This window comes from Thalassophryne amazonica, chromosome 8, assembly GCF_902500255.1.
Source record: "Thalassophryne amazonica chromosome 8, fThaAma1.1, whole genome shotgun sequence".
NCBI lineage: Eukaryota > Metazoa > Chordata > Actinopteri > Batrachoidiformes > Batrachoididae > Thalassophryne > Thalassophryne amazonica.
The window spans coordinates 90,845,006-90,860,579 of record NC_047110.1 but is presented as its reverse complement, the minus strand read 5'-3'; the positions used below and the strand labels follow the sequence as shown (position 1 = coordinate 90,860,579).

The 15,574-nt window shown below is 38.9% G+C and overlaps 1 protein-coding gene across 2 annotated transcripts in view; it reads left to right on the top strand.

Moving 5' to 3' along the window:
- si:ch211-212o1.2 (uncharacterized protein LOC492735 homolog) overlaps positions 1-15,574 on the top strand; it is a 177,123-nt gene that overhangs the window by 135,386 nt on the left and 26,163 nt on the right. For both annotated transcript variants that reach the window (XM_034176971.1, XM_034176970.1), the window contains exons 4-5: positions 9,518-9,662; positions 13,221-13,433. In XM_034176971.1, coding sequence (XP_034032862.1) covers positions 9,518-9,662; positions 13,221-13,433 — 358 coding nt within the window. The remainder of the gene's footprint in view (positions 1-9,517; positions 9,663-13,220; positions 13,434-15,574) is intronic.

The following is a 15,574-nucleotide window of genomic DNA, read 5'->3' as shown; positions in this document are numbered from 1 at the left end:
CTCGACACCCAACTTATATCATTTATATAGATTATAAACAACAAAGGACCCAGCACTGAGCCCTGCGGCACCCCACATGTGACATCCCTGAGTTCAGAATTTGTATTATTGAATTGAACATACTGAAATCTGCCTTGTAAATAACTAGCTATCCATTCATATGCCAGACCTCTGATTCCATATTTCTGCAGTTTACTTTCTTTTTTTTCTTTCTTTCTTTTAATATTTATTTCATTCATTTAAAAGAAAAACAGAAAAGCAAAAAACAAAAGCACCACAATACCAGAATGAAAAGGAGCAGAAAGAAGAACAAGTCTTATGATTTCTGCCCCTTTTAACAATACAATCTTTCAATATACAGCATCATAGTCAACATTATTTAACAGATTGCATTTCTTTAACTTGTCACATACCACTGACCCATTTCATAATTATGACCATTAATTAATAGATTACATCACTGACAGGTTACATTTAAACTTAAGACACTCCAAACATTATTAACAGTTTACTTTTTTTTTTTGACTTTCTTGCAGCCCACTGACTTACTTCATAGTTTCATACTTACTTAATACATCTAATTTAATATGTTTTTTAAATAATTTAAGCGACCTTAATTCTTTAATTTCTTTATTAAGATTGTTCCATAATTTGACACCATTTACTGCAATACTCCTTTCCTTTACTTTGGTTCTAAATCTTGGTTTTTTAAAGACTTCTATTCCTTTCAATTTATAACTACTTACTCTTTTTTCAAACATATTTTGAATGTTTGTTGGTAAAGTATTGTTATTAACTTGGTACATCGTTTGTAATATTTTCAAATCAACTAAATCATGAAATTTAAGTACCCTATACTTAATAAACAATGGATTAGATGGATCTCTAAAACCACTGTTACTAATCACTTTTAAAGCTCTTTTCTGCAAAATAAATAAAGGTTTTATATAGGTTGTATATGTTGATCCCCAGATTTCTACACAGTAAGTTAAATATGGGACAATCAATGAATTGTACAATGTTAATAAACCATAACTATTTAATGAATATTTTACTTTATGCAAAACAGCAATGGCTTTCGCTATTTTTCCTTTTATGTAATTTATGTGTGACTTCCATGTAAGATCTTCATCAATCATGACTCCTAAAAATTTCATTTCTTTTACCCTTTGTATATCCATTCCATCTATTTGTAATGACACATTATTTTCTTTCGCTCTATCATTAAACAATATGAAATTTGTCTTATTAATATTTAGTGACAATCTGTTTATATCAAACCAATGTTTAACTTTTTCCAACTCTGTATTTATCACTTGTGCTACTTCCTGTATATCTGATCCAGAGTAAAACAGCGTTGTATCATCAGCAAATAAAATGCTGCCAAGCACATTGGATACATTCACAAAATCATTGATATACAAAATAAACAGTTTGGGTCCAAGTACCGATCCTTGTGGTACTCCATAAATAATGTTACACAATTCTGATTTGGTATTATTTATCTGAACAAACTGTTTCTATTTTCTAAGTAGCTTTTTACCCACTGATGTGCAACACCTCTTATTCCATATTGTTGTAACTTGTGGAGCAATCTTGAGTGGTCTATAACATCAAAAGCCTTTTTCAGGTCAATAAAAATACTTACAAAATAATCCTTATTATCTATTGTTGTTGATATTTTCTCTATTAGTTCCATAATTGCCATAGCTGTCGAATGTTTTGTTCTGAATCCATACTGAGCATTATTTAAAATATGATGTTTCTCAATAAATTTATCCAATCTTGTTATAAAAACTTTTTCCATAATTTTAGAAAACTGTGGAAGCAATGATACAGGCCTGTAATTAGAAAAATTATGTTTGTCTCCATTTTTATATAATGGGACTACCTTAGCAATTTTCATTTCATCTGGAAAAACCCCAGTTGACAGAGACAGATTACAAATATAAGTAAATGGTTCAATAACAATTTCTATTATACTTTTTACAGTCATCATGTCTAAATCTTCATGGTCAGTTGATCTTTTGCTTACACAGTTTTTTACAATATTTCTTATTTCATCTTTTTCCACATTGTCCAGGAAAATACTATTGACCGTATTTACCAATGTACATAATTTATCTTCTATTATTGGTTTATTTCCCACCAGACTTGACCCTACATTTGAAAAATAATCATTAAACCCATTTGCAACTTCTTTTATATCATATATCTCTTTATTTTCCTTAACAAAGTAATTTGGAATAGTTTCTTTCGTTCCATCACTATCAATCACACTTTTTATAATTCCCCATGTTACCCTCATATTATCTTTACTCTTATTTAGTTTTTCACTGTAATAATCTTTTTTTTGTTTCCTAATTATTGTTAATAGTTTATTTTTATATTTTTTGTATTTATGTTCTGATTCCTTTGTTTGCAATTTTAAAAAGCACCTGTATAAATAGTTTTTCTTTGCACAAGCATTTTTTATTCCCTTTGTCAGCCATGGTTTATTTACTCTTTTCTTACTAATTTCAATTAATTTACAATTTTTATTGTATGATTTCATCAATATTTTCATAAATGAGTTATATGCTACATTAACATCACTGACATAAACTTCTTCCCAGTTTTGATTTTTAAGGTCATATTTTAATGCCTCTAAGGCTTTTACTGACTTATCTCTTTTAAAGTTTATATCAGTTTTTTTGTTGTACCTATTTTTATATTTAAATATTGAAAAAATTGGTAAATGGTCGCTAATATCTGTCATGAAGATCCCATTCTTGATAATTTCATCTGTTCTGTTTGTAAATATATTATCAATTACCGTTGCACTTTGCGATGTAATTCTGGTTGGTTTTGTTATCAAGGGGAATAACCCCAAACTATACATTGTATTCACAAAATCACTTAATCTTTGGCAGCTGGAGCTTTCTATGTTAATATTAAAGTCCCCACACATAAAAAGCGTTTTGTTTTTAATTTGATGGAATAATTCAATTATTTTATCTGTAAATTTCACAACACAAGAATCTGGTGCTCTGTATACACAACTAATTAAAATATTCTTAGATGTTTCATGTACAAGTTCCACTGTTACAATTTCTATGACATCATTCATAATTGTCATTTCTTCAACAATTGTACACATCAGATCTGTTTTTGTATACAGAGCAATACCACCGCCTTTTTTATATCTTCTGTTTACAAAATACAGCTTATATCCCTCCATTTGAACTTCATCCATGAGATCATCTTTAAGCCAAGAATCAGTGATTGCAACAATACTAAATCTATTTTTAAACTGATTTAAATAATCTTTTATTTGTGACATTTTACAATACAAGCTTCGACTGTTTATATGTATGAGTGACAGGGTATCTTCTGCAATTTTTTCACTATTCAGCTGTTCTACTGTATAATACTCACAACCAATCGTTTTTAAGTCAAATATACTTTCATCAATATTAGTGTCTGTGTCATATATTTTATCCTCTGTTTCCATGTTTAATCTGATTTTTTGTTGGTCCAATTACCAACAGATGTTATATTTGATTGTCTATTCAGGTCTGTATTTCGTAAGGTCCTCCATGTTTTTGATTTGTATACCGTTTGTTCCTTCTTTCACTCTAATCCACACCCTACAATTCCAGACCCATGTAGCAACAATATGTTTCTGTTTTCTTAGTAGTCTTGCTTCCCTAGCAATATCTGCATTTTTTTTTTGTTAGATGCTCATTTATATAGACACTCGTTCCTTTCAAATTCTTTGCCTGTCTTAATAACTCATATTTATATTTTCTGCTTGTAAATCGTATAACAATGTTAGATAGTTTATTTTTTCTATCTTTAGTTGGAATAGTATAACAGTCTGATATTGTGTTTTGATGGATGACAACACCTTTTTGATATAAAAAGTTTGTAACTTGTTGTCTTTCTTCAGGTGGTGCATCCTCCCCACTGGCTACACCAGAATCCACCACCCTTGCATATGTCCGATGCCTTGTTTCTAGTCCAGATATTATAACGTCATCTTTTCTAGTAAATTGTTCAAGTTCATCTACACGTTGCTCAAGTTTCTTAATGATCTTGTCCTTCTCTTTAACCAGATTTTGGAGTTCTTTAATTTCCACCATCAGTTTGTCTAGATTAGACATGTCTTTTGATATATGGTTTAATGAGGTCTTTATCTCCTCTATATCTTCCTCGAGTTTATCTGTTTTCCTGGGTGGTGCCATGCCGACTGTCGTGGCTCAGTATGGCCACTATTGATTACAAAAACAATTCTCACCAGTAGCCTCCACCACCACAGGTCCGGTAGCCGCACCCCAACCCTCCCCGTTGCTAACCTCGTTCACAGCCGCCCCAGCCACGGTCGTAGCCGCCGCCAGCCCTGGATGTAGCCGCTGCTAGCCGCGGATGTAGCCGACGCCTCGGGCCTGGATGTATCGCCGCCACCGATGCCTCGGGCCTGAATGAACCACTTAATAGTATTCCATGGTTAATTGTGTCAAACGCTTTCTGTAAATAAAAAAAAACACCTATTGTGTATTGTTTATTATCAATTGCAGTTGCTATACTTTCCACAAAGTCCATCAAAGCATGTGATGTAGTTCGAGACCTTCTGAATCCATATTGTTCTTCACAAATGATGTTATGCTTCAGTAAATAATCATTTAATCTTTTAGCAAATATTTTTTCCAAACCTTTGGAAAATTGTGGCAGGAGTGACATAGGTCTATAATTAGAAAATGTGTGTTTGTCACCAGTTTTAAACAGAGGAATTACTTTGGCTATTTTCATTTGAGAAGGAAATTTACCAGTACTTAGTGACATATTGCAAATATAATTGAACGGTTTTACTATACAATCAATAACTTTTTTTAATAAGCCATATCCAAATTATTAAAATCAGTCGATTTCTTACTTTTTGAACCATGAACCAGATCAAGTATTTCCCTTTCATGAGTACCACCAATGAACATTGAAACAGATTTGTTAAACATTGAATTATTTACCCAGAAGTTATTAGTTGATGAGTCAATCTTACTGGCAAGATTTTTACCCACATTAACGAAGTATTCATTAAAGTGTTCAGCAATAGACTCGTCGTTATCAATCGTGATGTAGTTGTTACTCTGAAAAAATGAAGGATAATCTCTAGTTACTCTATTCTTTTTTACTATTTCATTTAATATGTTCCATGTGTTTTTGATGTTATTTCTATTTTTGACAAGTAACTCATTATATGTTTTTTTACTGAGTCTCATGATATTGATTAACTTATTCTTATATGTTTTATACTTACTTTCAGCTTCCTTAGTTCGTAGTTTTATGAATTGTTTATATAGTACGTTTTTCTTTTTACATGCCCTCTGAAGTCCCTTAGTTATCCATGGTTTGTTGCTATATTGATTTCTATATATTTTGTCAACAAATGGACAGTGTTTATTATACAAACTGGAAAAAATGGAAATGAAAGCATCATATGACCTGTCAACATCATCAACAAAAACATCTGACCAATTCTGACTTGATAAATCCTCCCTTAAATTATCAATTGTTTCAGGTGTTACTTTTCTACTCATGAATTTGATATTGCTTCGATACTTACAACAACCCTCCAATTCAAAGACTGAGAAAACTGGCAAGTGATCACTGATATCACTGACCAGTAGTCCCCCACTAAGATTACCGGATATAACGTTAGTTAAAATATTGTCAGAGTTGTTGAGTCCATAGTTATTCTGCTGGGATGAATGATGGTTGGAAACAGTCCTAAACAGTACAAGGTGTTTATAAATGAGGTAATTTGTGGATGATTGTGAGGGTTTAAAAAATCTATATTGAAATCTCCACAGACAAATAAATGCTTATTTCTGTTGATTTTGTTGTACATTCCTAAGATAATGTCTTCAAAGGTGTCAATATTTGTCCCGGGAGCTCTGTAAATGCAACTAACAACTATGTTTTTGGAGTTTATAGATGTCATTTCTATGGTAACACATTCCATGATGTTGTCCACTGTAAATGACATGTTGTTAATGAGTTTACAGTTATAATCTGACCTTACAAACAATGCAACGCCCCCGCCCCTTCTCGTCTGCCTATTAACCAGGAACAATTCATAACCATCAAGATATACCAGATCTTTATTATCCTCATTTAACCATGTTTCTGAAATTACAATAACTGAAAAACGTTTTTTGGATGTTTTCAAACAATCATTAATAGTGGACAGATTATGAGAAAGACTTCTGCTGTTGAAATGTATAATTGAAAAATTTTCATCATTGATTTTATAATTTTTGAATTGTTCTTCTGTAAAATATTTGCACTGTCTCACAATATTCTCACTGAAAAAGGTATCAGGATCATTTTCAGATTCGAAGGGGTGGTTAGCAGAGTTATTATAATTAATGCATCTAGACAGAGCTCCTGGGCAGAAATAAACAGATCATTATCCTTAGTCATTATGTCTCTCTTGTCTCCGGGTGTAGATGATGTGGATGAGTGGGTTGCTCCAGTCTGCATCATGGTGCTGTGATGTGTTTGAGTTCTCATACCTATTGTTCATATTTGTCCAGCTCCTCGATGTTCCTTATTGCCATGACTTTTGCTTGTTCTGGTGATCCGTTCAGTTTGATGAATATTTTACAGTTTGAAGTCCATGTGTGCTGGATTTTTCCCTGTTTCTTTAAGAAACGTGCTTTCCTGGCGATGTCGGCATTCCGTTTGGTGAGATGTTCATTGATGAATACGTTTGTCCCTTTCAGTTTTCTTCCTTGTTTTAACAGTGCTGTTTTGTGTTTTCTGTTGATGAATCTCATGATGACGGTTCGTTTATCACCGTCATTTCTCCGGGGCAGAGGGTGGCACGCTTCAATGTTATTTAAATCCATTTCTATACCTTTAGATAGGAGGAAATCAGCAACCTGTTTTTCCACAGAGCTGACCTCCTGTTCACTGGGCTCCCCTCTGCTCTCATCTGTTACCGACCGTGCGTAGGACCGTGGTTTGATGTGAAGACCTGTGATGATGACGTCGTTAATTCTGGTGTACTGCTCCAATTCAGCCACTCTATTTTCCAGCTGCACCAGATGCCGGTCTTTCTCGGCGTTCTGGAGCCGTAATGCCTTCACCTCCTCCACCAGATCCATGATTGATTTCTGTTGCTGCTTCACAACAGAAATCTCCTCTGATAGAAAGTCCAGATGTTATTGTCTGAAATTTAAGAAGCTAAGCTTTGACCACTTGACCTGCTGCTCAAGATCTTCAAGATGTTATTGCACATCTTTAATTATGAATGACACCATGACATCATTTCTGCATTACCTTTGTAACCATACTGGGTGTAAGTGGAAAAATGAGACCGGATTGTCCACAACCTGAAAAACCTGTGGGTTCGATCTGCAGTTTTGATTGTGTCGATGTGTCCTTCAGCAAGATGCTGAACCTACAAAGCTTGAAGCACATCTTCCTCTTCAACCCAACACAAAGCAATGATAAATATTTAGAGTAAGAAGATTGACTGGATGACGGTCAGCTGACCTAGCAATTGTAAATATGAAAACATTTTGTGATTTGTGATACAAGTGAACAGAATAATAAAGCAATAAATGCAGGTTATATTGTGAAGCAGTTGATGCAGCTCAGTGAACTAACTGATTTGAGGGCTCTTGAGTCACCTGTCAAAAAATTTGAGCTTCCCCCAAATTTAATCATCCCTATTTTACTGCAAGCTTCACTTTTGTGGAAAGTGTCACAGTTAAATGAAATGATCCAAAATGAAAAACGGAATGAAACAGTTATATTTTTATATAATTATATTTTCTCATGCAGGTTCCGAGATGCTTTACAGTGGGGAAATAAGTATTTGATTCCCTGTCGATTTTGTAGGTTTTCCCACCTACAAAGAACGGAAAGGTCTGTAATGTTTATCGTAGGTACACTTCCACTGTGAGAGAATCCAGAAAATCACATTGTATGATTTTTAAATAATTAATTTGCATTTTATTGCATGAAATAAGTATTTGATCCACTACCAACCAGCAAGAATTCTGGCTCTCACAGACCTGTTAATTTTTCTTTAAGAAGCCCTCTTATTCTGCACTCTTTACCTGTATTAATTGCCCCTGTTTGAACTTGTTACCTGTATCAAAGACACTTGTCCACACACTCAGTCAATCACACTCCAACCTATCCACCATGGCCAAGACCAAAGAGCTGTCTGACATCAGGGACAAAGCTGTAGACCTGCACAAGGCTGGGATGGACTACAGGACAACAGGCAGGGAGGCTGCTGAGAAGTCAACAACTGGCATAATTATGAGAAAGTGGAAGAAATACAAGATGACTGTCAATCTCCCTCGGTCTGGGATTGCATGCAAGATCTCACTTTGTGGGGTAAGGATGATTCTGAGAAAGCTAAGAACTACACAGGAGGACCTGGTCAATGACCTGAAAAGAGCTGGGACCACAGTCGCAAAGATTACATTAGTAACACACAATGCCGTCATGGTTTAAAATCCTGCAGAGCAGCAAGGTCCCCCTGCTCAAACCAGCACATGTCCAGGCCCATTTGAAGTTCACCAGTGACCATCTGGATGATCCAGAGGAGGCGTGGGAGAAGGTCATGTGGTCAGATGGGACCAAAATAGCTTTTTGGAATCAACTCCACTTGCTGTGTTTAGAGGATGAGAACAACCCCAAGAAAACCGTCCCAACCTTGAAGCATAGGGGTGGAAACATCATACTCTGGGGGTGCTCTTCTGCAAAGGGGACAGGACGACTGCACCATATTGAAGGGAGGATGGATGAGGTCATGCATTGCGAGGTTTTGGCAAACAACCTCCTTCCCTCAGTCAGAACAGAGTGGCCTGGCCAGTCTCCAAACCTGAACTCAATAGAAAATCTTTGGAGGGAGCTGAAACTCCAAACCTAAAAGATCTGGAGAAGATCTGTATGGAGGAGTGGACCAAAATCCCTGCTGCAGTGTGTGAAAACTACAAGAACTACAGGAAATGTCTGACCTCGTAAATGGCAGACAAATGTTTCTGTACCAATTGTTAAGGTCTGTTTTTCTAGGGGATCAATTTTTTTGTTGTTGTTGTTGAAGATTCTGTCTGACGGGATCAAATACTTATTTCCCCCACTGTAAATGGCTACAAGTTGTTCATCTCATATGAGAGGGACAGCACTGGTAGGACAGTTTGGAATCAAAGATAGAGGCAATATTGAAATGGTTTGGATGTGTGCAGAAGAGGAACCCAGGATATATAGGGAGAAGGATGCTGAGGCTGGAGCCACCTGGCAGAAGGAGAAGAGGGAGGCCAAAAAGGAGGTTTATGAATGTGGTGAGGGTGGACATGCAGGTGGTTGTATGACAGAGGACAGGATGCGATGGAGACTGATGATCTGCTGTGTTGACTCCTAATGGGAGCAGCCAAAAAGAAGTATAAATATCACTGATGAGTACCAGTTTCCTATTCTTATTTTGATATGTGTTTGTCTCTTTCTGTCTCTGCAGGCGTTTATTCGTCCTTTCAGGGAGCACCACATTGACCCAACTGCCATCACTCGTCATGACTTCATTGAAACCAATGGCGACAACTGCATGATCCCCATCATACCACTGGCTCACATGGCCTGCAAGTTCCTTACATACACACCAGGTAGCCAGTGGTAAAATTTATATATTAAAAAAACCTTGTGTTAATACTGCACACAGTTGGGAAACACAAATGAAGAGTGATTTTTAGTGATTCTTTAAAGACAAAAGAAACATGATTGTGAAGAGAACGGTAGGATAAGGAAGGAAGAAGATAGAGTTTACTGTTTTGATGCTGTCAGCAGTGTTCATTTCATTAGATGTATTTGAACACTGATGGTGGTTTTCATGTTCACTGGATATTAGTGTTGAATATAAGTAATTATGTTTGAGCTCATAGTGTACAGTCACCTTACAGTATATGTAGCTTGATTATGTGGGGGGTTACTGGCCTTGGCTGGGGAAGTCATCTGCGTCGAACTGGCGTCCCATCCAGGGGAAGTCCTAGACACACCAGCAGGCCTCAGGGCCTATAGGACTTACTTGTTTAGTGTATTTTCTGGAGTATAAGTTGTAGTCAAGTTCCTACTTTGGGTGGCTTCTGGTTGCATGCCCATTGTCAGAGTTTCCCCCAGGGAAACAATGTGAGGAAAAACTGAGATACATACAGAAAATAAGGTACAACTTACTCCGTGTGATTTGTGTTTTCATCTTCAAGAGTCATTTTTTTTTTAACAGGTGTGACTTATACTCTGGAAAATACAATGCTTAGTATGCAAATGAACACGGTGCCATTTCCATCTGTAAATATAAGAAAGAATGTCATTATTATGTAAGAAAGGTTGACTGTTGTTTGTTAGAAATCTAAGCATGCTTTCAGCTCCAGAGAGACGAGCAGGCAGGACAAACCTGTAAGGGTCGGCAGGCTGGATCGGTGAAAAGGAGGGAAGATTAGAGGGGACAGGGAAGTTGTGAGGTCCACTTATAAGTGACATCCGCACCTTTCATGTCACACACACTGCAGGGAGTCAAGAGGTCATGAGACAGGCAGGGAGGGACGCAGTGACATCTACACCTGTCATGTTTGCGCCTTAAGAGGTCATGGCTAAGAGTTGGAGATGGAGGGAAAGTGCAAGAAGAGGGGGAGTGAGAGAGCACCGGGGGTCATGTAGCGGGAAGATGACATCTAAACCTGTCATGTCCAGCTCCTCACTGTGTCAAGCGCTCATTGGACAAAAACAGAGGCAGAGGAGGACGGTGGAAGCTCAAAGCTGTGAGGTGACTTCTCCAGCTGTCATGTCTGCAACTCAAGCTTTGGTCAAGAGACTGCTGTTTTAACTCAAGAAAGACAAGGTTGGATGGATTTAGACGGGGGAGAGGACATGTGTAAGTCATACCAGCAGAAAAGGTCAAGTTTAAAACACTGTATGCGCTAGTGGAAAACAGCAGGTACTCGGCCCGTTCATTTCTACAGGTGATGGCGGCTCAGGTTCATCTGCATCCAATGATCGAGTCCATCTGGGTTCAGACTGTTTTCATTCCTGTTGTGGTTTTTTGGAAACGCTGCACACAGGTGCTCCCATGCTTTAGTCCTCAAATATCTGTCACCTGTCAGCTCAGATCAACACCAACAGTAACAAGTTGTTCCCCAATGCTAATCACCGCCAGAGCTCCACTCAGGGAAACTCATCACACACTTCAAATTCATGTTGTTTCATTTCAAGAATTTCTTTGACAGTTGTCAGTAATATTTCAGAATGGCAATTATTTTCACATGAGCCAAAGATAAAGCGTAGGCACATCAGATTAACATCCTAAAGGAAGCAGATCAAAAAGCAGTGATGCATCTTACTGAAATCTAGTTACAGTTGCATCTTTCATTCATATTTAACCATTGTTCTGTTTCCAAATTGAGGTTAATAGCGAGTGATTTACAGCAGATCTTAAATAGTAACCCCGTTCTCTAGCAACTAAACAAACATCTTTGTGAGTAAAAGAAATGCTTGAACAGTCTCACCAGGTAATCTCATTAAATTAAGACACATTTTGCCACAAAATAATACCCCATTACTTCAAAGTAAAGGCCAGCTTGTTGCTGTGGGTCTGCTGGCGACGATGGCGATGGATCTGCCACATGTCAACAAGCAAGTGCGAGACTCACTTTTGGGAGGTGTACATCATGCTACTGCAGGGTTTGTTTCCCTGCAGCTGCAGCTGTGTGAACAGTAACTGAACAGCTTCTTTCATTTCACCGCATAGTGATGCATTTCCCAAAATGGTCACACACAAACTGTGAAACCTGTTGTGGGACTTAATCCTGCATTTTATAGAGCTATTTAATTGTTGCAGTTTGTGGGCTGCATCCACTACACCACAGAACTGCGCCGAGTCCACCTGCCACCTATTTTCAATGGCCAGGCGTTGTGGCATTCTCAATCCACTGAGGTGCTTAACACTGACTTACCTGCATCATGCCCGGAGAAAGGTGCTACATTGCAAAATTGTCATAGCTGGTGTTGCTTCACAGTGCAAGTGATGCACAGTACCAAAGACATGCAGTTGTTGTCTGAAGTCACTGGGGAAGCACCAGGACCCTAAAGACTTTGAGCTTTGTTCTGGTGTAAACTTATCAGCATCACCAAACACCTCTGTCCAGTGACCTCATGACTCCATAAGGTCTTCTTCCCAGGTGTAAAGTGATTTATCCTCAAACTAGCGTTACATATGATAGTAGTTTTTGATAATCACTTACTAAAAGCAGCTTTAAGCTATAGCTACAGCTCCTTTGATGGCTTGGACAACGATTGGGGGGGGGGGGGACAGATATTCAGCTCAATCAGATGCTGCTGGCTAATACAAGCAGTCAGTGACCACAAAACATGGCCAAAGTGTAATATAGATGTCATAGCATAAGGCTAGCTCATCAAGATGCCTGTTAAGTAGATTTATATTGTTTGTTGTTTGTGTCAGAGGTTTATTTACATATCTGGTCTCCAAATGTCTTTATTTTTCTAGTGATTCACACAAATGGTGTGAATGAACCTGTTGTGAGCCACACGCTCCAATGTCACTGGCACAGTTTTGGTTGCTGACAGTGTGAAGCTAAATATTCCTGCATTCTGGTGAGCCATCTCCACTTAGACAAGTAAATAAAATACTTTCTCATCCTTTGTGAAACTTGTGTAAAGTGCAGTCAGGAATTCCTCAAAACTCCATTCTCACTTTCACAGATGCATAATGGAAGCTCACAGTTTGAGAATGGGTGGATGAGGGAATTAAATGAAGACTCAGACAGATAACCAGAATTGACAAAGTCTTATTAATTCCTGTGAATTAAGCAGTGAACATGATTATAAACAACCTGAAAACATTGTCACCATAATTTGTTAAAGCTGTGTTTTGTGGAAACCTTTTGAGTGAGTGCTGCTGCCTTTTTATGCTGCTGCATTAGAGGTCACATTGCACTCATGTAAACTTGCTCTCACCTATTCTCTGTCACTCTTACACCATTTTTCTCTTCATCTTTCCTCCCACCTCTCACCCTCCTCTGTCTCTTGAGGCTTCTGCGAACATCCTCCCTGTGAGAGTGTGAGGCCCTGTTCATTACCCGAAACAGTTTGATCAGTTATTCTAGTACCTTTACTGTCCTTGTACAAACGTCTGCTTGTCTGTCTCCTCCTAGAGGCCTTGGCGGCATCCTATCCTTGGGACTGCTATGTCTTCGCCCTGGCGGTTTTTGTAACATTGACCAATCAGATTCATAAGTGGAGCCACTCCTACTTCGGCCTCCCATGCTGGGTCACATTACTCCAGGATTGGCATCTGGTGTTGCCACGGAAACACCACCGCATCCATCATGTCTCACCACACGAGACGTACTACTGCATTACAACAGGTAAGAAGGAATGTTGGTGTTTAGAAGCAGGTCATTTCACACTTCAGACAGAATTTCTGATTTTAACAAATAGCCACAGGACGTCGCAGCACCACTGAGAAGTGACGTCACAAATAACATTATAGAACGCCTTCAGCAGCCATCTTTGGCAGACGTATTTTCAGCTAATGACTCCAGTGTTTTTTCATTTCCAATTCTCGGCTGACCCAAAATGGCGGCAACAGTCTATTGGCTTCTTATAAAGAACAAACGCTGTTACCGAGTGATGACTTTGTCACGGATCCACTTTTAGTATTCTGTGCACATCTGGGTGAGACTGGGAGAGAAGAGAGATGATTCACTGGGGGGTTTCAGTTTGTACGTCACCTTGCGCCCCTATGGACAACAGATGTGCATGAGGAACTGGAGGGGGTCGCACCGTGCTGTGTGTGTGCACACGCGCGCCTGTGTGTGTATGTTTGTGCACACATGCTTGTGTATGTCTGCATGCTTGAGCATCTGTGTGTGCACTACTGTTTTTGACCTCCTTGGTCTCTAGCCTGTGTGCGCTTGTGTGTGTAGGTTGGTGGCAGTCACAAAACCCACAGGGGCAAGGGGGCCCCCCCTCCACCCCCAACCCATCCCACACACACAGTCCCACGCTGCCTGGGCCGCGCGTGGATTCCGTTGGGGCTCGCCTCGCTGCCTTTGTGTTCGCCACCGGCTGACAATCCCCATGTATATTTAATGCTAACCTGCTGTCTGTTCTAACAAATAGGACTTCACAGGCGGAGGGGGGTGGAGGACAATGGGGGGAGCTGCATGGGGAGGGGGTGTACAGGAGAAAGGGGAAAGTGATGACGGGATTCTGGAAACAGGGAGAAAAACTAAGCTAGTGGATAGATGGAGGAACTGAGAGAGATAGTGACTGGAACAGAGAGAGGACAAATCTTGAAATCAAATAAAACCTCTGGCTGCTTGACTCTCTTCCAGCAGAGAGAGGGTCACTGGAGGGACGGACACACACATACGCACGCGCACACAGATCCCTGCAGCTATAGCACACACTCTATGCAAACACATCGTGATGGTGTGTGACGATCACATAAGTGTAGCCTCACTATGTAGACAATGTGTGTGCATCTCTGTTTGCTTCCAACCAAGGTTGAGTCTGCAGTTGTGCATATTTGCCTGTTATTATCCCACACCTTTCCGTAAAGTCTCCGTCTGTCTTCCTGTCTATGTTACTGCAATGTCCTTTGAAGAAAAGTCAACATATGACTTTCAAATCATTAAACGTCTATGAATGTAGGCAGGAAAGAGGCTCAAGGTCACAGGTTTTTGACTTGAGGGGAGGATTTTTTTTTTCTTGTGGAATTTTTTTTTTTTCTTTTTACACATGGCTATATATATAATTGTGGTATACACTATAGGTGGCATAAACCATCATACATGCTGTGTGTGCAGTTGTGGTCAGAAGCTGTGTGAATGTCACTCTAATATTAGGCTTTGCATTATTTTTTTGTGGTAACTGTATAATTACAAAAACAAAATAGATCACCTAGGCCAACGTGCATGTTCACAAGCTGTAGCATGAAACTAGTGAGAGTCCACAGCTCCCCTGGATGGGAGGCCAGTCCATTGCCGGTGTTGCAGACCGAACGATCCTCCCTAAAAGTCGGTCCACCCTGCCTTCATTGCGCATGCGTCATCAGCTGCATTTCACCGGTTATCACCTCGTTTCTGCTTAAAACTGCACTCCAGTCATCATCTATCTCAGCGACAGATATCTGAAGCTTTTGTACAACAATCATTTCCACATAAATTCAGCATTATTTTTGTCATAAATGATGGAGGAAATGATCAGAGCGCCGCGGCTACACAAGCTGCTAGCTGCTGCGTTCACAGCACGTCCGTCATTTCAAAGCATCACCGATTATCACCTCGTTTTCTGGTTGGGGGGGGGGGGGGTGGCTGTTCGGTCTGCAACACCGGTTACTTCCCCAGCCAAGGCTAGTTCCCAGTTATAGCTAGGTGAAATGAGACAATGCAGATTAAATGTCTTGTTCAAGGACTAAGATGGATATCCTGAAATATACATCTGGAATTAAACTCCGGTGTCCGCGGCAATGACAGTCCAACCCTTAATGAGCTGATCAAAA